Raw genomic sequence first — 27,604 nt, forward strand, 5'->3', positions numbered from 1 at the left:
TTGCATCCTCCCCCATCCCAACGCCAGGATTCAGAAGTAACATTAAACCAGATATTGATCCACCACTAAACATTACAGACCATTCATTTCAAATCATTTGTGCAAAGTTATGTGATTGTGCAAAGCTCAAACAGACCCTTACGTCTCCATGTCCTTATTAGTCTACGTGAGACTCGCAGACTGCTGCCACCGGTGTCAGATTCATCCCATTCCAAGACTCTAATAGCTATTTCTGAGCACTGTAAGATGATAGTACATCCCACCCTGTGTTCCTTCATCGCTTTACCCCTACCTCATCTCTCTCGCCTTTCATAGTTTTCCCTGTCTCTATTCCTTCCCTCTGTCTTTTTCCCAAGCCACACTTAAGGCTGGATCTATAATTAGCAAGGGGCCTTCGGCAGTATATAAGCCCCCCAGGAACAAGTCACCACGCGGCTTCAGTCTTCACTTCTTGAGCTTCTTAGACTTCACACATACCGTCTCAGCATGGTGAGTAACCTGAACCTTAGGTGTTACCTGGACACATAGGAACCAAGGACATAATGCATCAGTCTCAGCAGGGTTGAATGGAAGAGAGCGTCTGATTCTTGGAGAATTGAACTGTGGACTTATAATGCATTTAACAGGATGAGACAGACTGGGCAGTGTTTCTGAAGCTGTTCTTTCTGATCCTGGACAAGCAGTTATAAACTGCTAAACTGAGTGGTTTTGCTTTCACTTCCCATGATATATGGGATTTTTTTTTTTTTTTTGTAATTTTCTGTAAGATGTTAAATTAAAAATATATAGAATATTGCACGTTTTACCAGAAAGCATAATGTACGAACAGTTTAATGAATCATTGAGGAGCGACCTATGCAAAGAGCATTATTTGGATGTATATCACATGTAAACATGTATGTTTCATTAGAATATGGCTGAACAGGGTTTTATTAACAATAAATATTGTCTTATGAATGAGACTTGTGTGGCACTGCAGTGTCAGTGCATGATTTTCTGTCATTATGTATTATTTTCAACAACACAGAGCAAATATGCACTATTTAGCCGTGCTGACTGAAAAATAATAATAATAATAATATATTTTTCTTTCTAGGCACCCAAGAAGGCCAAGAGGAGGGCAGGAGGAGGAGAGGGCTCCTCCAATGTGTTCTCCATGTTTGAGCAGAGCCAGATTCAGGAGTACAAAGAGGTAAATAGTTTTTCAGATCTTATAATTATTACAAGTAAACTCCATATTTTTAGAACAATATATATTGTAAATATGTTTAGTTACTTTATTTCAGTTTTTTTAGTTTCATTAAAGTGAGATTTCTGGGGGTAAATGTTCCCAGACATGGATCTTATCCTAAATATTGCTTCTGAACTGGAATTCTAATTCTAATATGATCAAATTCTGTTATCAGGTTAAAACCTATTTGTATTAGGGCTGAGCAAATGGACAATCTGAGTCAACAGATTGACATCATCTAGTCTTTTTGTGTTGTCTGCTAATACCCCGCCCCCCACCCCCCCACCCCCCACCAAAAAAAAGCCCTCCCATCTGTCCGACACTCCTGAACTCCTGATCCCAGGGTGGCAGCTGAAGATCCTAGTGCATGCCAGAGGGACAGAAAGAAATCATGTGTGACATACAATGGGCAAGATAAAAGAGAAGGCACAGTTGCAATAAAATACAGTTAATGAGGATTATGTTTAAGGGCCCTTGAATTAGTTTGCAGGAAGGGAACATTAAATGCATATTAGACTTCTGAATGGACCTTTATATGACAAATAATGCACAAAAGAAATATCAGAAGAAAAAAAAATCTGATTTACCAGTAGTTGACTTATGGCTGTTAAACATTGTGGTTAATCTTAATTAATTAATCTAAGATGCTAAGTAAAAAAAAAAAGTATGTATACACACATGCTAAATGGGTGAGCTGACTGGAATTAGCGTCAGGCAAGTGTGTGACTGAGCTAAGTAAGGGCTAAGTAAGGATGTGAAGTGGTTTGAATGGTTTATTAATAAATGATACAGCCTTCTCAAGTGCCTCTCCAGGAATGTCTGACATTAGAGTTGGGATTGACTTAACATGTCTCCCAGATGGAAAGAAGGATCAGCGAGGGTCTCTGTGGGGGCCAGGTGGGAGTTAGCAGCTGCTGCTATTCAAGTCCCTTCTTGAGTTTCATGTGACTGAGAAGGACGTTTTACTACTGTCAGGGAAGAGAAAAGGCTACAAGGGGAAGATTTCTTGTTAAATCGACTCTTTAGTCATTGGTTTGCAGCCTCATTTCCCCCAAGCTGCGGTAACAATGTGCTTTTCTCTGTCCTGCACGCATAGGCTTTCACAATCATTGACCAGAACAGAGACGGTATCATCAGCAAAGACGACCTTAGGGACGTGTTGGCCTCAATGGGTGAGTTGTGTCACTTGTGTCCTTTGTAAATATATCCATGAATGTGTGCTGACCATCCTTGTCTCTCTGTAGGCCAACTGAACGTGAAGAATGAGGAGCTGGAGGCCATGATCAAGGAAGCCAGCGGCCCAATCAACTTCACCGTTTTCCTCACCATGTTTGGAGAGAAGCTGAAGGGTATGCAAAAGTCCCCTTTACTGGTTGTTCTCCCTTTGGTTTTCCAACCATTGTTGAATTCACTCAGTGTAACTCGCTCTCCGTGTCTCTGAAAGGTGCTGACCCCGAAGACGTCATTGTGTCTGCCTTCAAGGTGCTGGACCCAGAGGGCACCGGCTTCATCAAGAAGCAATTGTAAGCCTGTATTCACTTACTCTTTATTTCAATGTGTCAAAAAAAACATAGCTGATATTCATTCTCTCTCTTTCCAGCCTTGAGGAGCTTCTGACCACTCAGTGCGACAGGTTCTCCGCAGAGGAGGTGAGATCAGATCTTGCTCTTCATAGTTTTTGGTGAACAATTCATCCATGCATATGTTTCAGTCTCTAAAAATGTATGTTTAATCCGAATTCTTTGTTCTTCATCCATCAGATGAAGAATCTGTGGGCCGCCTTCCCCCCAGATGTTGCTGGCAATGTTGACTACAAGAACATCTGCTACGTCATCACACACGGAGAGGAGAAGGAGGAGTAAACGGTCGTGGAGTCAAGACAGAAAATGAAGAGATGAACGTGCATCCCTCACTGCTTTACTCTCCCAGTCTGTTCTCTGTCCTCCTTCTCTTACTTTGTGCTTCTTTCTCCCTTTCTTCCTTTCCATCGTCTTTGTTACTCTCAAGCACTTACTCTTTCCATCTCTCCAAAGACTTGTCTCGCCGAGGCTGAATCGGGAGGGTGGAGAGGCTCATGACCACGGTGTCTGTCAAGTGGGGATATGGGATTATTTTCAATAAAAGGAGCATCATTTCTGTATCTCTCACATACTCTCTCTTTCTCTCTGTTTCTCACTCATTACCCACGACCACCTCTCATGCATGAAAGTTGCTGCATCTTCTGCTGCTGTCTTGAGGGTTGAAGGCATCTGTAACTTCTGGCTGAAATCTCTCTCTAGATAAATGTGGAAGAGTGCTCATTCGGAGGGAAAAAGAGGCAAGATGGAGTGATCTCACTCTATAATAGAGGAAACAGTCATCATTCTTGTTCTTTCCCCTGATAACTGACTAAAAAGAAAGAGAAAATTAGGGTTTTGTACCGAGAGAGCTTGGCCTCCTAAAAGTGATGCCAAGCTTATCTTGGAGGGAGTGAGAGAGACAGACCATCCAAAGGAAGAGAGGAGAGCAGGGACTGAAAGAAAACATATCCTCTTCACTCCCTCTCTCCCCTCCTCTTCACTATTTCTCTGTCAAGGTTTTTTTTTTTTATCTAACCTTTTGCTTTCTGCATCTGGGCCTGCTTTGCTCTGTCAGGAACTCTTCTGTAACCAATAAAAAGACACAAACTGTGAATAAAACATCTTTTTGTACTGCTGTGTCTGCTGGCTGTGTGTGATAGGCGGGACAGAACTGTCTTTTCTGTAGTTACAGAGTATAGAGATGGTAATATAAGTTAGATTACATAAGACTGCAGGTCTATGCTGCAGTAAATCACAAGGGTGACCAGCAGTATATGAGAACATACTGAGATCATGCTCTCTGCTGGACAATGATAGTACTACAGCTGCAATAATAGCACACAATAGCTTCCACATCAGTCCAAATGTTTTTAATATTTCCAGCATTAATTGCTCGTTTTTTAATTAAGATAGAAAAATGTTCAAATCTGCCATAAAATGAAAGGTTTGTTTAAAACCGCGAATTTCTGATTTAACATCCAATAGAATTGTTTTTATACTTTTATTAACTATTTAAATGAATAATTAAGATCCCAAACTAAAAGTCAAGTTTACGTAGATCTTAAAGTGTAAAACCAAAAGTCGATTTGCTCTATTACGCTATCTAGTGTATTTATTTATTGGTTACGTATTGCGTTTTTATATGGTCTATGGTTGTTATGCACAATCAAACAGACAATATAGCAAATACAATAGCAAAGGTCATACAAGACTGGTCAGGGTTTATTGCTTACCTTCATTTGGCCGAAACAAACACTTAATTGACATTCTTCTATAAATATCCCCGTTACATAGAAAAAGAAAAAAATGAGAGTCTTAATTGATGATTAGAATATCATGTTTCCGAGAGTCCCTTCGAGAATTCGCGCCATTCTTTTGTTGTATGCGCGCGCTTTTGGAGCCGTGCGAAGCGAGCAGGTTTAGGCGCGTAAGGTGCATTCATAAGGAATTTTAATAAACGTTTCCTTTAAAATGCACCCCAACACCCCAGTTAGCTGAGAGAACAAAAATAAATATATTAAATTAATCTGGATATGTATGTACATGACGCATGAATCATGTAGGCCGTACATCACACTTTTGTCGTAAGATGAACGTTATCACGATAGGGTCATAACAAAAGAATTCGGTTGATTACATAAACAGAAAGAAACCCACTCTTGAGAGAGATTTTAATATATTACGATTTATTATTCATTACAACTGTAATTATTAAATACACTGTGAACTTACTCCTCTGCAGTTTTAGAACAACTGTCTTCATCTATTAATTTATTTCATCTTCAACTGTAAATGGTTTAATGTAAACATTAAAACAAGCATGAAACATACAAACAACAGGATGAGAAATCTAGCCTAAACAAATTAAAAAGAAAACTGAAATGATTTAAGATCAACTTTACAACAACCCTACAACATACATTGGGTCATATTTAGCAATGCAGAAATCCATAAGACAAGTCAAACTACTTTACACCCAGTCCCAGCTGTCTCAAGAGTGTAAGTAAACCAACACTGGATGGCCTTGCATTAATTATTGGTGAGCACAGCATCCGAACCATTTTAAGTCCACCTGTCATGCACTTGGCAGTACAGACAAGATGGCGTTAGTGAAGGTGGCACAAAACCAGGTTTATGCTATTGGGACTTGCTATAGCTGTTCTTCAGGATAATAAGACATCCACTGTGCTGCTGTCAACAGTGAAGGTAGCTTGAGCCCCCACTGGCCACACCATAAATGTCAACATCTACATTGTGCAGATTTAGGAACATATAATTTGCATAGACATAATTTGCTTGCTTTCCATTTGAACAGTAGTGCCTTTAGAGGAAGCAACGACCACTGAGGTCAGTGATTTGAACCCCTGCAGTTGAAACTGAACAAGTCCAGTAAACACAGGAGACACCATTAAACCGTTGACAGAGTATTCGGAACCTAGAAAACACTTCAGGTCCCCTCTGTCTTGACAGAAAATACTATATATATCGAGTAGGAGTCTAGTAAGTATGGTCCAGTCACCTGGTGAATGTATCAGAATAATTGATAATACTGAGAGGTCAGTGGATTACGGTGGAGTTCAAAACACTAGTGTTCACTTCAAATCAAGAGTAACACTGTTTGGGTGAAGGTTGTGTTAAGGATTATATTTTACATGTTTAAGTAACACATAAATGCGTAGCACACATTTAATTGATCCAATCCTTTTCTCTCACAACTCTTTGGGATCACTTCCCCCTTCGTTGGGATAAAAATAATAATATTAAAAAAGGTCAGAATGAAATAATAATCAGTATGAAATCAGTATCTCCCATAACACAAATACTGCAGTACTATTAGATAAGCTAGTGATTATAAAATGTCTAAAAATAAATAACAACTGCTTGCTTTTGTTCTCCAGGATGTTGGGAGAAAAATGTGCAAAAATAATCTTCAGCGCTTAAAAAAATAAAAGACAAATAAATCGTGTGATTAAATACATCGGTCTCCTAAAACCAAACTCCAGTCTACCAGGCCTCTGCATACAAAAATAAAAAAATCTAATCCAAAAGGAGACTAATCATAGATGTAATAGATAGTATATGGTTTCATCCGATTAAATTAATAGTTTACACATCAAAGCATTACAGCCTGAAGTCAAGAGCTTCAAAGGTCAAAGGTTAATGCTACAGTGCTGCACCAAACCCTTCCTGTTCACCAAGGCGCAGACTTCAGGAGTCATGTGAGCTGGATTAGAGAGTGCCCTTCATTAAAAAACAATCAGGTTAGTGGTGAAAATCAACAGGCCTCAGTGCATAAATATAATAAAATTCTAGTCTGAACTCTACATCCATATCAGCATCAAACCACAGATATCTGGAGTGACTGACATGCTTGGCAGAATTGAATGCTTATGTTATGCATTTCATTGGAAAAATAAATTAAGCAAATAAGCTCTTCCGCGTCAAAAGGGAATTTTTGGTGAGTCTGATGTAATGACAGATTGAGTCTTTGAGCGGAGATAGACAGGTACACTAATTTAATTTCCTTTTAGTAACTATGTTAACTTGGATAGTCAAACCTTTTTTTAATCTTAAATAGTTAAAAGTGTCTTTCTCCACTGTTTTAAAGAAGAACGTACCTTTCCCCTCATTTCAGTTTAGCTCCTCTACTCCCCTAACACTTATCAGTTCCTCTTACGAGAGCGCGCCTGTAAAGACGAGCTCCTTTGAGAGACTGACAAGAGAGAAGAACGAGACTGTGACACGATTCACTACACTGCCAAGGCACAGACGTACAACAACACACTAACACACTAACAATCAACACTACAATGAATAAATAGGTCCTCCAGAGCACTCAAAGATAAGTTATTACTAGCCATCGCAGCACTTTTCTCTCCACAGAACAGTTTTATCCAGGTATTCTGGTTGAGACCGCTCTCGGGTGATGGACAGAAGGGGATTGTGGGGCTGGACTGGCACAGATGGCACTAGAGGTCTATATACACCATGGCACCCAGTATACTAGAAACAACTACTAATTACAGCTGATCTCGTCAATCAGATATCCACCTTCAAAACAAAAGGCTGAGTAATAACTGCTTCCTGTTTCGGCCTTGGGTGAAAGCACAAGTTGATGGAGTCGTTGGGCAGATGCCGTGATCCAGTTATCCTTGTGAAATGAGTACTTGAGATGAAATGGGCATTCCAGGCAATTCTCTCTCTCTCTCTCTCTTATCAGCAATCATCAGCCATGTCCTCTTTTTTCCACTATTCTCATGCTTTTATTCTTGCAGTAGGAATGACGGGACAGGAATTAGGCCAAATCTTTTGCTGCTGCGGCTCCATTCTTCTCCTCAGTCTCTCCCCCTCCGCCTTTGTCTTTTTTCTTCCCCCCCTTCTCCTTTTTTTTCTCTTTCTCTGCTTTCTCCTTCTCCTTCTTCAGCCGTTCTTTCTCGGTTTTCTCTTTCTCTTTCTTCTCCCGTGATTTTTGCTTCTCCTCCTCTTTCTCTCGCTTCTTGTCCTCCTTGGTTTTCTTTTTCTTTTTCCCATCTTCCTCCACTGCCGTTTTTGCTGTTTCTGGGCAAGGTGGTAATGGGGCGTTGTTTGCGGTGGGCGATGGGATTGTGGGGGTGATGTGTTCAGAGACGACTTTAGGCGACAGCTGGTGCATCTGCGTGCTGGACGCGTGTGCGGTTGGAGCTGGTGGCGTGGTAGTAGATGATGTTGTAGCTAGCGGACTGGGCCCATGTGGCGCTGGTGGCTTTCCACCGGCTCCAGCGTTAGAAGCAGATGGCACAGGAGGTTTTGAGGCCGCTGCACTGGTGCCGCCCCCAAGGGGCTGCAGTGGGACGATATCCTGGCCAAAGCTGCCAGAAGTGGAGCCCTTCTTATTCTGTGAGGGAAACGGCATCTTGGACTTTCTAAGGCCAGGAAGTGACAGTAGGCTTGAAGACGCACGTAAGGGTCCAGGGGGAGGGATGTGACTGGCCAGGAACGACAGGCTGCCGCCAGAGCTGATCGCAGCAGCCCGGTGTTTCTGTTCAAAGATGGCCCGTGTACCGTGCAAACGCCGACCCGGTTGGTGAGTCAACTCTCCACGAGATTCCCGCCACTTGCGCACCTGAATACCACACTCCCTCTCGATGAGGGCCTCCGTCACAGACAGAGACACCACCTGAAAACAGAGTAGAGAGTGTGAGAAAGGATCTGGCAAGCTCTACTGGTACTTCTCTATCGCTTGTTCTCTCTTAAAAGCGCAATTGTGTGCATACCTCTTGCACCAGAACTTCCTCCCTGATAGTTTCAGGAGGGATGTTTCTCAGTCGCTCCATGGTCTCGTACATGCCCTGCAGCTCACGGAGCTTATCCACAGACCCCAACATCTGCTTGAGGAGCACCAGACCCACTCTGAACACAATCTTCACTCCTGATAACAACAACAACAACAAAACTTTAACATCAAAGTTCCATTTCAATTAAGTTTGGTTCTGAAATATCTTCTCTTTATTTCTCTTTATAGACGGTTTCATCGGGCGCACGCGCCTGGACCTAGGTTAACTTCCGGTCTGTGTTGTGTATATCGGTCTGGCTGCAGTGCCCTCTACAAACGCAGTTAAAGGCAAGGTGATGAGTAGACTGAAGTTGGGCTCCGGTGTTTGTGCTGTGGGATGTGTTTCTCATACATTTATTTATTTTTGGAGACTCACCACAATTTTAAAACGGATTTTTTTTCAAAAAGGCTTCATTGAGTAACGTTAAGTACTGCACGTTTAATAATAATAATTCCTTACATTTATATGTTTAAATATCAAAGCGAGGCACAGGTGTTTTTATATCGCTGTATTTCTGAAGAAAGACTTGCATGTTATATGCCTGATAGCAGCGTGTGAGCGTAGCTCTGCTTCGTTTACAGCTGTTACTGGGGAAACCTCTATTTCTCGCGCTTTATGTCTATGCTTTAAAACATCTGCTGTTGGCAAATAATGAATTGCATTTTCATTAAGTCCGCCTGATCCATGCAGCAAACATTTTGTTTGTTATCAAAAAATATCTACTCTAGAGGGACTTGGCTGTTGTTATTGATTCTATTTGGAGTCTACCGGAAGTTAAGTTAGGTCCACAAAATCGCTCATGCGCAGTAACGTTTGTTTATGTTGTTGCCGTTGAAACCCTCTATATCATAGAATCTTGAAAAAATACGGGTTCCAATAAAAATATTAAGCAGCACAACTGTTTTCAAGATTGATAATAATAATAATGATAAATGTTTACCCTGCAGAAAATTTGCTAATTAAAGTGATTTGATCATGTAACACTGAAGACAGGAGTACTCAATACACATGAACTAGACCAAATGACTTGCCAACATGGGCACTATTTTCTCTGATACATCAGAAGCTGTTGCCCCCATCTAACTGAAAAAGGTTAGATAAAAACGTACTGTGCCATGGTATAACAGTAATACCCACTCTCTCAAAAAATAAACTCGTAGTCTTGAGCGCAAATGGAGAAAAACTGACTATGAAGATTTTAGAATTGCATGGAAAAACATTATGTCCAGCTAAAAACAGGCTCTAAAAACTGCCAAGGCAGAGCATATCCACAAACTCTTCGAAAATAACCAAAACAATCCAAGGTTTTTATTTAGCACAGTGGCTAGATTAACAAATAACCAGATGCCACCTGATCTAAATATTCCCTTGCAGTTTAATAGTAATGACTTTATGAAATTTCGGTTTAAATTATTCCAAAATAATTGTTTATCTGTCGTCAAGAAGAAGAAAATGCATGAGGCTTGGCGTCCTCGTGCTCCTGCTGTGTGCAAGAGCGATTTCAAATACAAAGAAGAAACAACCGCTGCGCGAGGTGAGTAGAGGCTCTGAAATAAATACACAGATTTATTATCTGTACCCTAATTCCTACACTGATACATTAAACTGTACGTTTTTATTTCAAAATGTAATCGCTAACGATGCTAACGAATCTAAAGCACTTTGTGGGTCGAAATGGAGACTAAGTTACACTCACAAGGTCACAAAACAATAATTTTTTGTTAGGTTTAACATTAATCATTATCTTTACTTACACTGCAACTCATCTTTTACTTTTCTGAATAATTGTTGCCGTTTACATTTGTTAAATAGTTACACATTCATGTTACATGTAGGCTATCTAGTAAGCTATTAGCCAATTTTTATTTTTCTAATTTTTCGAGTCATTTACACATAACTTACGTAAAACAGAATTTTTTTTATTTGTATTTTTTATAATTTTCTCCAAATCTCAAAGGGTTCACAGATCTATGTACTATGTAAGTAAGTTACTTAATTATTTATTTATTTTAAATTGAAATAACTGAAATAGTCTATACTTTGTATTATTTCACATTTGTATCAAATTAAAAAAACTAGTTAGCGCTAATGCTAATGCTTAATTTATTATTAATTTATTTCACTCATTTATTAAGCTACAGTTTCTTAAAATGTCCTGTGTGAATTTTCCCAATCAGTGACCTCCATTTAAAACAGGAAAGACAATTTTACTATTGATTGCATTGTACATGAAAAATTTTTTTTTAGGTACATTAAATGTTTTTTTAGTTCTAAGATATCTGAGGCACATTTATTTTTCTACAGTTTTGTCAAGGTGTAAATGTTTTTTTTTTTTTTTCTGTTATAACAGTATTAACACTGTTGTTTCCATGAATGGGACTGTGATGTGCAGTATTGACTATATAAGTTGATTATTTATTTGTTTATCAACAATGTTTTACATGTATTTGTTTTCAGTTTGTCTTTTAAAATGATAAAAAATGGCAATAGCAAGAAAAATAAACTAGTGGGAGGGGTGGGGGGTGTAAATATTAAAGGGGGGGTGAAATGCTAATTTTCACTCAATATCCTGTTAATCTTGAGTACCTATGGAGTAGTACTGCATCCTTCATAACTCCAAAAAGTCTTTAGTTTTATTATATTCATAAGAGAAAGATAGTCTGTACCGATTTTTCCCGGAAAAACACGAGCGCCTGGAGGCGTGACGTGTGGGCGGAGCTAAAGAATCACGAGTGCCAGGAGGCTTTTGCGTTGAGAGCGTTTGAAAGCTGTGACATTACCCTGAGGGAAAAACCATCATCCAAAACAAACCATGGCTTACAGTCAGATTCAGCCGTTTATTTATGATCCAGAATCAGATCCCGAGGCTGAAACTGAATGAGAGCAGCAGCGGCAACGACTCGCTCCGAGCTGGGCTCGAACCCGAGTCTCCGATGGGAGGCGGACGCACTAACAAGGAGGCAGAGATATTTTAAGCAGTTTTACTCACCGCCTGCGGTTCCAACAGACGATCGTGACCCTTTTTCGTTGGGACAGCATTATCCTTAAGAAATAAACGATGTGCAAATCCAGCGTCAAACTGGGCCTTGTTTGTAAAATAAGCATCTTCGAAATGCAGGGAACAAACACAAACACTTGCACAACTCCGTTGATGCTCTGTAAAAATAAACTCCATTCACTGGTCCCTTAATGTTGTTTTTTTTTTTTTGGTAATCTGTCTAGGGTTGTCTTGCCCTGGCAACCAAAAACACACTTCTTTTGTGACTTTTCACGACGCTCTCGCTCTGATCAGAGAAGTCTGTTGTGCTCTCAGTGCTCTGCTATACGGGAACGCGCTCTTCCAGCAGACGCGCCCTTAACACCCATATAAGGAAATTCCGCTCCATCTAACGTCACACAGAGCCATACTCGAAAAAAACTTTCCGAAACTTGTGACAAACCGGAAGGAGTATTTTTGGAGCAGAAATACTCCTTCAAACGTACAACTCAATTTTTGAAACTTTGTCCATGTTTAGCATGGGAATCCAACTCTTTAACAGTGTAAAAAACTCAGTATGCATGAAATAGCATTTCACCCCCCCTTTAAAGAAGTTCCTCAGAGAACCACCCCTTTTAGAGCGGTGCCTAAAGGCTCTTCAGAGGATTCAGCCGGTGTGGCGAAGTGAAGAACCCCAAAAGGTGCCTCCAGGAACCTTTAGTTTTTACAGTGTAGGATTTACACAAGCTTTAGTCTGGATCCAGAACACCTGAGAAGAGATGATGCCACCCCCTCAGAGGACCTCAGATGACGCTAACCCTGAAACAACATAAACTACCAAATTTTGCTACAAGTTTGATTGAAACATATATATTTATTGCTGATAATAGTGTTCTCATAGTCTATTTGATTACATCATTAACTGGATTTCTACCACATGTACATTAATTTGACAGTCACCACTGATAAGCTCCTACTAAATATACTTTGGGAACCTCATTTTCTGTAAAGCTGCTTTGCAACGATTTGTATCGTAAAAAGTGCTATACAAATAAACTTGCATTGAACTGAAATCACGTTGAATTTGTTCAACCTATTTTCTTTTTTTATAATGTATATGACTGACCTTCACAGAAGAACATGTCCCAGACACGCAGGACGCAAGACCACGGCAGCGTACGGGAGAAAATGCACATAAACCACTCTGTCATGTACAAGATGGGGTCGATCTTAAATTTCTTCAGGTGACGGTACGCCATGGGACAAACTCTCCTCAGCAGAGAGAAAAAAATCTCTCCGTCCAGCTGGATAGCTTCCTGAGAGACAGAAAAAGAGGAGAAAGAGGAGTCAAAAGAACTCTCTCCGCTCTGGTGCTGGTAATAGTCTTGTTAAGCTGGAGTACTCACCAACCCAGCACTGTAGTAGCCTGGCACGTATTTCTCACAGATTTGCACTAGACACCAGAAGGCTTGCTAGAAGAAAATGAGAGTGAAGAAGATGGTGATGGCTTCATATCCTGTAATATTTCTCTAAGTCACGTTTTTTTCACCCGTTGCTCTTTTAAAAGAAAAACAGCCTAGCGGAGCAACATAGACAGTTTTCTAGCTTTGTTCGACTCTGTCTTACCTCAGCAGGCATGTGCATGAGCAGCACTGCTGCCACCGGCGCCTGAGCCTGACAGTAGCCCTCATCAGGCCGGTAGATTGTGTAGGCCTTCAGTATACGGTACAGATCCTGCTGCCTGAACACACACACACACACACATATATATTAGGTAAAAATAATGATGGAACTAATTAATGAAAGATCGGACAATAAGAACTACTGATTTTTATTTTTGTGGTATGGATATATAAAGAATACCATTCATGTTAATAGTAGTCCTTTTTTTTATTTAAGTATACTGTTTGAATCAGATGAGACATTACATGCTTAGATATTAGGGATAGATATATTGCCCAATATAGATGAAATGTGAAGCAGAGGTGGGGTTAAGGCGAGGGGAAGTTCAAAGATGGTATCGATATGCACATTATGCACTGAGTAAAGAATATAGACTTAAAAACAAAGGGGAAAAAATCCCCTCCTTCTGTTTCCTAGATTGTGTAATGCTCTAAAGAAAAGCCTTACATCACCCTTCCCCTTGATAAAACCTGTATTTACCCATGTCCTCCCCGAGCAGCAAACATCTCGTGGAAAGGGAACTGCCTGTGCAAGTCCTTCTCTATGATGTCCAACCACTTCGGATCTCCCTCCTCTTGCTCCAACTCCTGAGAGACAAGAAGAGTGAAAAAATATAATACGAATAGAGGAGCGTGTTGAGCAGATTAACTGAGATTTACAAGACATGTAAAGTAAGACATGGCTCAAGAAGATTGTACGGCTATTTTTCTTGAACGTTTAACAAGGTGTTGTCAGCGGTCTTTACAGCAACAGCATATGAACTTGGAAGTAGTTTATGTAGCACTATGACTGTTTCACAGAGGTATCAAACCTGACCGTACATCAAACTTTCCCGGGTTGGACTCGAGGAGCTCCTGGCTGTTGGAGAGCAGCTGCCAGGCTTTGGCTCTCAGCGAGGAGGGGATTCCTTTCCTGCAGCGCATTTTCACCTGCATCAGAAAGAAAACTAAACTCAGCAACTATACACATTCAGTGGCACAGTATTTTCTAGACCTAGTCAGGAATGCCTTCCGTGACACGTTAAGTAAGAAACCGACCTTCTGAAAGCGTCGAGATACCCATTTGTCCCAGTTTCTGAACATGTCCAACCATTTCATCTCTCTCTGCCTCGCCACGGCCACAGCGATCTCCGCCTCACTACAAGACAGAGAGGGATTCACAGACGCTAGAAGCACACACTCATGCCCTGAGATAATGTTGTGCTTCTGACAAAAGGCTTATATTGAATCTGAGAGAACAGACACCTGTAAAATACATTACTGCTTTTGAATCACCTGAAACTAATCAGAAACCCTGAAATCCTCTGTTACTGGTGAACTAATAATGAAATCATTATGAGTTTTTGAGGTCTTGTAAAGAAATGCAAGTCTTCCAAACAAACAAGCATTTCTCGGCACACACAGCAGTAATGATACCAGACAAAAGTGATGGACACCAGAGGTAGAAACTGAGGCTCTGACTGAGTCCTACCTAAAGGCAAAGTGTGCAGTTTCTGTGCAACCGAGCTGAATTGTAAAAATAATAATGTTTCATCAAGACAGAAATTCTAGTCTTTCATTAGTCCAAAAAAAAACTAAAAAACCTAATCCAGCCTCAAACTCACACCAATGATTAAGCTACAATCACAATTTCAGTCTGGTAAAGATGCTTAGACACTGCACTTACACTGTTTGGGAATCTTTTAGTAACAAAAAATGTCTTGACTTAAGTTAATGTATTAATATTGTTACTAAAATGTATAATTTATTATATACTATATAGATAAGTAGTAGTAAAAAAGCGAATTTCTACACCAGTTTGACGAGCAAACAGCAAGTACCCTAAAATGCAATATTTTATTAAATATAGAGAATAATATGTGTGTGTATGTGTGTGTGTGTATGTGTGTGTGTGTGTGCGCGCTCTTGTTTTTGTGACATATCAGGACACAACTCCGTATAATGACATGGGTACGACACAGGTATTACAAGGAGAAGGTGACTTATGAGGACATAAAATGCACAAATTTTCCTGTGAGAGTTAAAGTTAGGTGTAGGGTTGGTGAAGGGCGATAGAATATACAGTTTGTACAGTATAAAACCATTTCGCTTATGGGATGTCCCCACTTTTCACAAAAACAAACGTGTGTGCGTGTGTGTGTGTGTGTAGGTCTGATTCTGCTTACCAATACTAATACTGTTATCGATACTATTTGGTGTAAAAAGATATGAAGTTGTTGAAAATTTCAAGTAATTTTATTAGGGGTGCGGCCGATCGTTAATGCGCATCTCGTCAGTAAAGCCGGTTCTCTAATCAGCGGTTAATTCCATCAGGTGCGTGATTTCACATAGAGCTGAAAATGAAGTGGATTTGCGCATCTTCTCTATAAACAACGGCTCTGTGTAGTAACAGCTGCTCTATGTGAAATCACGCACCTGATGGAATTAACCGCTGATTACAGAACCGGCTTTACTGATGAGATGCGCATTAACGATCGGCCGATCGAGCACCCCTAAATTATATTACTGCTGTACTTTAGCAACTGCATTAATGTTCTCCAGTCAAGAACAGTGATTTATTTTTCTCTTTGTGTTTTATTTTATTAACATTCAAGGAATACTTCACCCAAAAATTTCAATTGCATTAGGGCTGGATGATTAATCGAAAATTAATCGAAACCGAAATTTAGAACCTCTAACCGACGTAATTTTCCCATGTCGGTTATTTCGGTTATTTCCTGTTAATACTTCCCCCTTAAAAGGCGTGTGTAGCCACGTGATTCTGCCAGTCAGTGGCATAAAAGCAAAACACGGAGGTGAACGCTGGTTCAACACATAGTAATGGCACGCGAGCAGTGAGCCTTGAGTCTTCACTAAACATTGTCAGTTGTATTTGTTTTATGGTTTGGACATTCAAGCGATTAGACGATCGGATGTGCATTATTATATCGAGCTACCATGTTCGCGAAGCTGCACTGTGGCACGAAAACTCATAGCTGTGAAGGTCACGCGCACAGAGGAACCCAGTTGTCAGCGCTGTCCTGTGATTTATCACTAAAGTATCTTAGAATCTCAAAACTTATTATATCATATTTTTCTACTTTTGAAGGAACTATGCTATTTACATCCCCCAGCTTCACAATAATATAGAGACGGTTTGACTAATTCACACACGCAATCACTCATACTGGTACTGTTTACCTTTAATCTTTATCTCTTACACTGAGCAATAATATGTAAGAAATGTTATGAACATAGATAAAATAACTGCTGATAGTGAGCTATGATCGTTCTTTCAATAGGAAAAAATACCCCACCTTTAATAGTCGATCTCAATCGTCTGGCTGAGGCCAGTCTAAAAAGACGGTCAGGACAGTTGACAGAATGCCGCTGCGTGTCGACACGAAAGCGTATCATTTTCACGTGTTATTAAGCCACTTGCAAATGTAACCATTTAAAAGACTTTAAAGCATTTAAACACAAGACAGGGAAAAGCTGAACTGAGTAGCTGGTTACTCCCGCGTTGTGCTCGGTGCGTCCGCGAAGAGAGAGCCACGTATCATGGACAGCGACACTGAACCAACCTTTCGTTTGCAAAGTTCTCCTTTAAGTTCCTTGTGCACCTCAACGAACAAAAACAAAATCGCAGTTTAAACAAACAGAAAAGAAGTGTAAGAGCCCACTTCAGCACCGCAGTATTCTGGTGTTCAGGGCTCATGCAGAGGGAGCACTTGAACACCAAAATTGTCTGTTTTTGCTCTTGTACTACATAAAAAATATTTACCCGTCTTGGATAGTGTGTTAGAAAAAACTGTCAGTTATGTCTTGAGTTAAAGTAAACAGTTGAGAAAAAAATTGTATTTGTATTATATTGGATACATTCATTGTCTCTTAAAGTGACCGTGCCTAATAGGGCTTGGGCACCACGTTGTATTCTGGGACGTGGCGGGCATGTTGACGAACAAATAAACAGAATGAACATACAAATTAAACACTTTCAAACAGGGCCCACTGGTACAACCTGAACAGGGGCCCCGCAAACCCCAACTATGGCCCTGTTTACAGTACAAACCTTGTAAATGTACTATGAGGGCAAAAAAAAAAAACAGAAACAAAATAATCATTCATTAATCTTAATCGAGGTAAAATGTTCAATTAATCGAGGTTTTTACTTTAGGCCATAATTGTCCAGCCCTAAATTGCGTCATCATTTACTCACTCTCAAGTTGTTTAAACCTGAATGAGTTTCTTCTTCTGTTAAACATAGTAAGTTATTTTGAAGAATGTGGGAAACTAAACAGTTGCTGATCCCCAGTGACTTTCTTTTTTTTTATCCTAATATCAAAGTCAGCAGGGACCAGCAACTGTTTGCTTACCCACATTCTTCAAAATATATTATTTTTGTGTTCAGCACAAGAATTAATACAAATTAATGTTTGGTACAACATGATTGAGTAGGTAATGACAGAATTTAAATTTTTGGGTGAACTATCCCTTTAATGACAAGCGGCAGTATGTTTAGTACTGCCCCTTTAAGACAGGGGTGGGGAACGTTGATCCTGGAGGGCCTGTGTCCAATCCTAATCAAACACACCTGAACAAGCTAATCAAGGTCTTCAGGATACAGGTAGGTTTTTTTCAGGGTTGCAGCTAAACTCTGCACAGGACAGCAGGAAAATATCTCTCTCTTTTCCCCAAAATTAAGACCAAATGACCAGGAAACCATGTGGTGACCCCAATGCATGAATCCACAGCCTTATCAGGAAAGGAAGGATGCTAAGGCATTCCTTTGGCCCAGGATCACCAAAAACCTTAAGCCAAGGAACACCTCCTTTCTGCAGCTGTAAATTCCAGAGACTGTGTCTCCAAAACCAATAGACTGAAATTAAATACAAAAAACAGTCTCAAAACTGCTTCCAATAAGCTGAATTGATTACTAGTATTTACCTCACATATATCTTAAGTTTTATGTATGCTTTATATAACCTGTGGAATTATTTCTGTTTAACTTTCATTACAGCCTATTCGCAGGGTTTTCTACCTCAGTTATAGGAACTAATCACCAGAAGTTGCCTCACACATGTGTATTCTCTGTATTATGCATGCTTTATATTACTCAAGTTAATTTTGTGTGTTAAACACTTATCACGGCTAAATCCTTCTTTTACTTCCACCTCAACTATGGGAAGTGTATGTACTTGATGGGTAAATGATTTCTAGAATTTGTATATAAAGTAGATGTGTGTAGGATGCACCATATTTAAACTATTAAGTTTGCTTATTAAAGCGTTTAAACTAAACTCTCAGGAGTTTGGACACACGCAATCACGTGGAAATTATGACAAAACATCAAAACACCATGTCAGATGTTTTGCAATGACAAGCAGCTATGTGTTGCTTTTTGCCAAGCTTTTGCAGTGACTTTGCTCTTGCTTATGTTTTGTGCTGACCTTTCCATCGTCCAGCGTGTACTCTTCAAACCACCAAGAGCTCACTCAAAACTCATCAACTCTTCCGTAACATCCTTCGTCAAACTTCGTCAAAGAAAACCCTCTGAGTCGCTCCAGAGCAAACTCCGTTGCATAGCAACCCGCAATCCAGGAAGTCTTGCGAACGAAGCGCAACCCGTCAAAGCCACCCAACCACTCACCATCGAGTCCTGTCCCTCAGAACGTGCCGGTCCGTGGGCGTGACGTCCGAGGCTGAGACTATTGCAGTGGTAATGAACAATGAGGCTTTGTGCTTTTGAAATGAGATGGCTTACTGTATGAACACTGTATGCATGCGATGCATGAAAGGGAAAGGGAAAACTAATAAAACTAATAAATCATCAAAATAAACATCCATAAATTAAATTTATGTGTAATGGCTTTCATTTCTTCGTAAAATGCCTGGATTTCTTAACTGAAATATTAGTCTGGAATGTTTGAAGCCATAACTATTTTTCATTATTATGAGAAACTAAGTCAATATTATAAGAAAGTTTCTCAATATAACGAGACACTAAGTCATAATTATGAGAACGTTTCTCATTATTATGACTTACAGAATCATATTTTTCTAAACTGTGGTGGGAACAGGCTTCCATGGTTTTGCCTTGAAACCTCACAGAATGCCACATCAGTTACTTGTGAAATTGTCTATGGCTTTACAAATTTTAAATAAATATAACAGAAAACTTAATCTGACAGACAGCACGCTGACCATAAGAGAAAGTCTATTTAAAGACTAACTCACACTGACCATTTTTAAATAGCTGAAAAAGCATGTGGTGGTTAATGCGGTTTAAGTTCATGCTGAACAGGAATTAAAAAAAGGAAATGTTCATAAGTAAACGACAGTGTTAATGCCCATTTAAGCAGTATTAGTCAGTACTAGAGATAAAGCAGAGGCAGTCGGGGGAAGAGGGAGACAAAAAGTGAGCCAGTCAGTGCACTCTGACTCAGATGAGGCCTCTCAGCACGATCTGAGTCACCCAAATCAGTTTTTTTTGCTCACACGGGACTCAGATCTGTTTTTGTCATGACACAATGAACAGCACAAAACACATATAATATTATCTTTTTAATTCAGATATTTATTGCCACTTCAATATGTGGTACTAAATCCGATTAGACGTGACGGTATTCAGCAATGCAATATGTCACGCTAATGAATATGCATGATATTGTTATCGTGGGCACTTCTAAGACCGTGAATAATTATATATTACAAATTATTCCGAAATTTGGAATGCATTTTAAGAATACTATTCCCATAAACTGGTCGAAATGCACAACACCACTGTATGCTGCTTGAAAGACACGTGTGCTGCTGATGTGAACAAACAATCAAGAGAAGCACATGGGGGAACAGTGAGAGACGCACTGAATGAAAGAACATTCACTCTCTGACAGCAGATGGCGCTAAACTGCATACAATGCAGCCTTTACCCTGGAAACCCCATAAATAAAGCTGCTGCACTACTTTCTAAAATATGTTTAAATCATTTTAATTAACCAATTAGATTTGGGTATTCGCTACGATGCTCATCACAGCGCCAAATACTTAAATATTTAGATTTAATAGGCTATTTATTTTCAGACTTTTGTTTTTCATTTTTTATCTGGACTACAACATGCCCTGGATATTGTTTGAAAGTGTTTTGATTCTTTATTGTTCATTCACACTTTACAATAGGGCTTCATTAGATAATTAATTAGTTAAAAAACTGCCAATTAAAAATTCTTCTGAACACCCTTTAACTTTTCTGCATTTAACAGACGCTTTTATCCAAAGCAACTTACAGTGCATTCAGTTTATCAATTTTTACCTTTCATGTGTTCCCCGGGAATCGAACCCCCAACCTTGCTCTACCAATTGAGCTACAGGAAGACTATAATTAATCATTAATAACACATTAATCTTAGGTATTCCAATATTTAATAACACTTTGTTAAAATTTAATGTTGCAACTGTGTTATTTAATGAGCTAACATGAAGAATTAGTACTTAAGTATTAAGTAACTTCTGTAGCAAATATAGTTATTGCTCAGTGTGAATATTAATGGTTAACTAATGAGGTCTTATTGTAAAGTGATATTAGCACTTTATTTTACAGTCCTGTTCCTCATGTACATACTATGTACTTATTATAGTAATTACAATAACTACGTAATAACTAGGTACTAACCCTGAACCTACCCCTAAACCTAACCCTACCCCATGTAGTTACCTTTTGTTACGAGAACGTTCTTAGATAAATACACTGTAAGTACACTATATATACTGTATTATGAACAGTTTTTTTACAACAAAATTTAAATACCGTAATAACACCGTTTACCGTGATAAAAGCATTAGCAATTAATCGTAACAGGAAAATTTGATACTGGCATATCCATAAATCCGATCCATGTCAGATGCTTTGCAAAGCAACTGCAGTGTGAACGGTCATGTCGGATTTCATGTGGATTTACGTCACTCTAGACAAACGTCATAATTCCACGCTGACGGTAGACACTTCATAGATTTTACATACCGAAATTTATCAAGACAGTAGTGAAGGGTAATCAGTGGAAGTGAGATGGGTCTCATAAAAGTTTCAAAACTCTGCTGTCTTTTGTCACATCCTTGTCTTTATTTTGACATACTGCTTGTGTATGAAAAAATGCATAGTTTCTCTGGCTTCTGCTGCTGATCGCACTATAAATAACCCCATAATCGCTTACTTTATATCCTCCATGTTTATTTCAGTATGATGACGCGCTGTGCAAGTGTTGCCAAATCAACATTTTCATTACGAAATTGGGCTACTTTTTCCTTTGTTGCCATGGGATGTTCTTCAACTTAGTGGATTGATACAACCACACTAACACAATATTTACCTCCTGTACATGATTGGACTAGTTTTAAGAAGGAACTGGGAGGATTTGGTTTGAAAATCTGAAAACCTTGTTCATATTGTTCTTTTGCGCATGCGGGTCAGAAGAACCATGATCTGTTCACACTGGAAATCTGATATTGGCCAAATTTAAAACAACAATGTAAACACCTATACGAAAAATAGGATCTGAGAAAAAAATTTTAATTGAGCACTTAGGCTCACAGTGTGAATGTAGACACAGGAAAACTTCACCAAATGCTCATCCTGCTCTCGGTTGGAGGTGTGAATTATTAATATCCTAACAGCACACTTCACATCAGGTGCTGCCAATTACCCTGCCATTCACATCCATTATAAATGCTTACTCTGATTTATCAGACCAAGGAATGAACTAGAATGAGAATAATGAAATAATACAAAATATATCCGTTTCAATTTGAACTATATATACATATAAAAATTTCAATTATATAAATAATGAACCTCAAACACAGTCAATCAAATAGTTTCTTAATCTTTATGGGGATGGGTGATTTAGACAAAATCTCTTGAACTTTTTTAACAATCTTCAGTGTGCTTATGCACTCAAACATGACTTACAAACACTAAAGCACCTGCTTAAAACAATCAATGCTTGTTAATTTTCTCCCAATGTTTTGCTCAAAATTAACAGTATAATTGTAATTAATATACTTTAAGCAATAAATATAAATATTTCCCTACTTTATTTTACTAAAACATTTAATCTATTTTTTTTTATTATAGAAAAAACATTTATCTGAATATTTGTAGTCATAGTGAATCATGAAAATGAAGTATAGTTTTAATTTCTACCTTTGTAACTGACAATTTGAACTGATTCATAAAAATGAACTAACTCCTAAAGACAGTTCACAACCAAGGAATAATTGTAATTGATGTAATAATAGTCTAATTTAATGAGAAAGGGAAGTCAACACCATCCCGAAAATGATAAAGACAGAGTATTGATGTTTGTTAGGGCACTTTCAGAAGTTCTTTTTCCAGCTGATGAGCAATAAAAACATTGACCAATCAGAATCCAGCTGCTGTTAAAGAGCGTGACCACTTAGAGTGACAGACAACATAACCGCAGCATGTACTTATAATAAACAGAACGCTGCTGTGTGCAGTAATGTGCATGCTTACACAGTTATTTAAAGATATCATTATAGTTACTGTTCTTGTTAAAACTATTTTTGACAATTAAGTTTAAACTAGAAATGTGAGTTGTAAAACAAGGAATGGTCACAAAACTAGTCTGCTTTTTAAGACGCACAAAGTTCAAATACTGTAAAACAGCATTAAAAGCATTGCTATATTCAGATGAATATCTTGACATATTTAAAAACACATCATATTATGGAAGTAAAATGGTTTATGAAGGGTTTCATGTTGACTACAGTACATTCATTTTAAGATAAATTATATTCAAATTATCACATTCATCTAAGAATTTAGTTTTAAGTAGCACGTACGGTCGAAATGCAAATGTAGAAAGCGTATAATATGCTTGCAGGATAAATTTATACTCTGGTAACACACATACTGAAATGTCAAATGCTCTTATAAATGAATGTGGTTTCTCCTCGCTCTGAGTGCTTAAAAGGAAAAAATAAAAATAGCATGTGCTAATGTGGTTTAGTGTCATTCAGTTCACACCCACCTGCACTCACTGTACTGCGCTCCTCCCAGGAAGCCGTATTTATCAGTACGCCTCACTGGACCATTGATCTCCGAGTCTGACCCCACCGAGCTGCCGTCCTCGCCGAAGCCTGACAGAGACTCCAGCGTGCCAGACATTAGGCTGGCCGACTCCAGGTAGCTGAGCGTGTCCGGGGCTGGTCGCGAGTACGAGGAGGGCAGAACCCAGGAGCCACTGGACTCCTGCACCAGCACGGCTGGGGGCTCAGTCTTGGAGGGCGTGCAGGGGGGCTCAGGGGTCATCCTGGCAGTGCTGGGACTGTTGGCTTCAGGGTTCTCGGCAGGCTCAGGCTGGGGGACTGTTTGTGCTTCAGTTTGCCTTGAGTCTTGTGAAGAGGGGGCCGGGTTGGAGACGGGAACAGGAGGTGTAAATTGAGGAGGAATGACCACAGAGGGAGCAGGACTATAAATCTGGTTAACTTGAACGTTGGGATAGAGATTAGGACTGGGATTATGTTCAGGCGACAGCAACATCTGTTGCTCCTGTGCTTCAGTGTTCCGCTCTGTTTGGCCAACTAAATCATTTCTCCCATTAGTCTCTCCGTCTGTAGCAGCTGGGAGCTCAACCGGTGCTCCAGCGGCGCTCTCTGATGCTGCTGAAGACAGAGCGCCACTGTTTTGGCCAGGTGTGCTTTCCCAAGAAGAGGACTTTTTCCCGCTTGTCTGTAATGTTGGGTTTCCCATCACGGCTCGGTCCCCGTAGATAGATGATTTTGGGATGGGAGTTTCTGAGGGGAGACGCTGTGGGCTGGAGGGAGCAGGCATCGATTGGTCAGCCATACTGGGAGAGGAGGGAGTGAGGGCGGAGATTTCAGACATAGCTGCTCCTCGCTGATACCACTGATCAAAAGAGAGAGAAACAAGCCCATTGTCAGTAATTATTCAGATAAGACCAGAATAAAGAAACACTAATAGCATTAAAAGCACAAACCCATTTCGTGCACTGTATGCAATGAAGCAGGTTCTTAGATGTAAATAATACACTCACAGTTGGCAGGAAAAGAAAGAAAACATTGATGCAGGAATTTTTTGTACCAAATAAATTCTCTATGAAATTCCACAAGCATGTCTCACATACAACTCCCCAAAGAAACATTTTTCTCACCCGAAAATAATAACATACACGCCTAAAAGGCGTTGAACTAAAAAGGCGTTGCCAAAAACAATCTCTGAGCACTTTGACTGTCTCTTTGTCACAATTATCGCAAATTCATATTGTCCTTTCAATTATAATAAATGAGGGGAGAAACTACATTGAAATGTAATACTTTATAAAAAATCTAAAGTATGGCCAGTCTGTGTGGGAAGAGATGCATGATGAATCTAATCCAAAGCAAAGCAAAAAATAAATAAATAAATAAAAATGAATTTGTCATTTGCAAGATATTGTGAAGACTGTGGAACATAGTAGATTCTATATTTCTCATATCCTCTATATCCTCATAATATTCATATTACAAGTGAGATAAAAGATTCATTTTTCAGGAATATTATTTTTAAATTGACAATTGAAAAAATGTGTAAAGAAATGCATGCACTTGCAATGGGAGTGTATGGGGTAACAGAACACACATTTCTTGTTTGCTTACACACGGAAACAGAAGTTTAAATATTTACTGTAGTAATGACAGCATGCTTAACTTGTAGATCTTAGAGAGAGCTAAAATGTGTATTTAGACCAAAATACACAAAAATTTAGGTCTGAAAGATTTTCAGATCTTTTTGAAAGAACTCTCTTGTACTCAACAAATCATTTTAACATTATATTTTTTAATATGAATAACCCAAACTATTGATTGGTAGCCTACCTTAAAACCGTTCTCTTTGACAACTTTGAAATTAGAGGTAACATTTATAGATTCTGAATTCATTTATATAAAACAAAATATGACCCATCTCAAATAAATGTACTTCTAAACATACAGGCTGCTATATAAAAGCACCAAAAAACATAAAAAATACAACACAGCAGAAGATAAAGAGGAGAAATACAGCCATTTGTACAAAAGTTACACCACATAAATAATGTTAACAAGAAGATTCATCAGTCTACTACACGTAATATAAGAATTTAAATAAATAAAAGGTAACAACATGTTGCACCATATTTAACCATATCCTGAAGAGTAAGAGATACAGAGGACCTGAAGTAAATAAAATGGTCATCTGTTTCACAGAGTCTCATATATAAAGATTCAGACAAACTAGTAATAGTAATACAGGTCCAGTTTAGGTGTATAGGAGCAGGGTACCAGTATTTCCTCTTACAATGAGATCTGCCTCCTAGACTTCCGTACGATCTATATATAAATGTGTCCGAGTACAGATGCTAACAGGAGGAGAAAAGGAAGTGGTTCCTTGACAGAAGCACTGTGGCTGAACATTCAAACACGCCTGTGAAGCCCAAATGCTGTCGAGGCATTTGGACAAAGCCTAGATGTGATGGTCAGACTGTGGGCTGTCTTCAAACAGCTGATGAAACATTCACAGAAGTCAGATGACTATTATGACGTAAAGTTATGAAGCATTATCTCACAACGGGCAATTAATGATCTCAACACAAACCTCATCAGTGTGTTTTTGTGGTAGAGATAGGAAGTCTTACTCATTTTCACAAATCTTTTCTTTTTCCAAACAGGTGCAAAAATGATTTAGTGATTCATTTGACACAGTGTGATTAGTTATGTTCATGATGTCAGCTCAAAAAGAACAAAGTTCGTTGGTATCTAAATATAAATGATCATTTACATGACACACCCTGGCTGTTAATGCATTGTGCATTTTTATAAAACGTTATTATTTATTAACTTGTATGTGGTGATAGAACTGAAATACATTTGTAACGTTTATGCTATTATTTTTATATTATTGACAAACAGTCAAATTCTCCAAACACACTTGGAGACCGTAAGCTGTCCACTCACGAACAGCTCGGACCATTTAAAAAGCCCACATCGAGAATGAATCGTTCATATCGGTTCAATCGATTCACTTTAAAGATTCGATTCAGAAGAACAATCCGTTCATGAATCGGACAATGCTACTTTTGTTGGACTCCACCCATACACAAGAACTGTGCTCGTTCCGGTGTTAAGCCTAGTAATATCTGAAGCGTGAGGACAAATGAGTAATAAACAAACCACACATGTGTTTTTTACGCGGTATTTTTTTGTTGTTTTTAAAAAGGCAATAATATAAACCTGTGAGCTTTCGGTTATATTGTGATTAACCACACGTGAGGTGACTTGACAATAACAGGGTACCGGATAACGGGAAGCCACCGTTTAAAAAGGCCAACCTCTACACAAAAAACATTACGGTTTTAAACACAAGACTATACAGTTATGAAACACACAAGGTCATGAAGTGAGCAGACAGCACCTGAGGACAAGGAGTCGCTGGATTTGGGACTGCCAAGTTTAACGTAAAGCTGCTAACGTTAATCGTGCTGTCTGTCAACAACACACACGGCCTGTATACTGCTAAAACCACCATTCGCCCCACGGTTTGGGATTGACAAGTTTTTAATGGTGATGTAACGTGACTCATTGTTAGCTGGTGAGATTGGCCTGCTAACGTCTACGATACGTTATCCGGTGCGGCAAATCAGATCAACTTCCCGGTTTACGGCAGTGCTATTGATCGTGATCATCTGTTCTGACATATCTGTTCCCTCTGAGAAGAGATACAAGAGAAGACCTTCATTATTCAGACTCACCCGCAGCTATCTGTCCGCCTGTCCCGGGGGAGGGGGGGCTTCTGTCTGCTCCGGTTGCCGTAACCCCCCCGCCGCCGCTGAACGGATGTACAGGCTAGAGCGAGGCAGGCTGCTGGGAAGCCGCCGGGCCGATTGAAAAGTCCTAAAGATAAAGCCGAGAGTGCTGGGGCTGGGGGTCTGAGTGTGCCGCTGGGCTAACGGTGTTAGCTAAACACTGCCGCTCCGCACTGCGTGAACACTTATCCGAGCGGAAACAGACCCGTAGCACTGCTGGCATTGAGTACACTTGTGTGGTGCGTTTTAAAAAGTCAGGAAACCTCCCTGAATTGTGAACCGGGCAGCATCGCTGGAAAAGATAAACACGGCCCTGCTGTCATCTCGCCGTGTCCGCATTTCCTACAACCAACTCTGAGTGACAGCGACGTGCGCGCTCCCGCCACGCAGCGTCGACTGACGCCACGACGCCCAGCCAAGTCACTCGGGCTGAAATGGTTTAAAGGGGTCGTATGATGCGATTTAAAATGTTCCTTTCTCTTTGGAGTGTAACAAGTTCTTGGT

The 27,604-nt window shown here is 39.5% G+C and overlaps 2 protein-coding genes across 2 annotated transcripts; one reads left to right on the plus strand and one right to left on the minus strand.

Moving 5' to 3' along the window:
* The first annotated feature begins 300 nt into the window (after positions 1-300).
* mylpfa (myosin light chain, phosphorylatable, fast skeletal muscle a) lies at positions 301-3,921 on the plus strand. Its single transcript, XM_052553155.1, has 7 exons — positions 301-489; positions 1,097-1,192; positions 2,328-2,403; positions 2,476-2,580; positions 2,676-2,754; positions 2,832-2,880; positions 2,992-3,921. Exons 1-7 carry the CDS (start codon positions 487-489, stop codon positions 3,091-3,093), a joined length of 510 nt encoding a protein of 169 aa, XP_052409115.1. The 5' UTR covers positions 301-486; the 3' UTR covers positions 3,094-3,921.
* Positions 3,922-4,955: 1,034 nt separating this feature from the next.
* LOC127953801 (TBC1 domain family member 10A) lies at positions 4,956-27,519 on the minus strand. Its single transcript, XM_052553115.1, has 10 exons — positions 27,047-27,519; positions 23,291-24,168; positions 14,301-14,400; positions 14,085-14,192; positions 13,744-13,850; positions 13,207-13,321; positions 12,987-13,052; positions 12,707-12,896; positions 8,544-8,698; positions 4,956-8,446 (listed from the first exon to the last, which is right to left on the minus strand). The coding sequence occupies exons 2-10, from the start codon at positions 24,145-24,147 to the stop codon at positions 7,586-7,588; spliced, it is 2,559 nt and encodes an 852-aa protein (XP_052409075.1). The 5' UTR covers positions 24,148-24,168; positions 27,047-27,519; the 3' UTR covers positions 4,956-7,585.
* Between the last annotated feature and the right edge of the window lie 85 nt (positions 27,520-27,604).

The sequence above is a fragment of the Carassius gibelio genome, chromosome B3 (assembly GCF_023724105.1).
Source record: "Carassius gibelio isolate Cgi1373 ecotype wild population from Czech Republic chromosome B3, carGib1.2-hapl.c, whole genome shotgun sequence".
Taxonomy (NCBI): Eukaryota; Metazoa; Chordata; class Actinopteri; order Cypriniformes; family Cyprinidae; genus Carassius; species Carassius gibelio.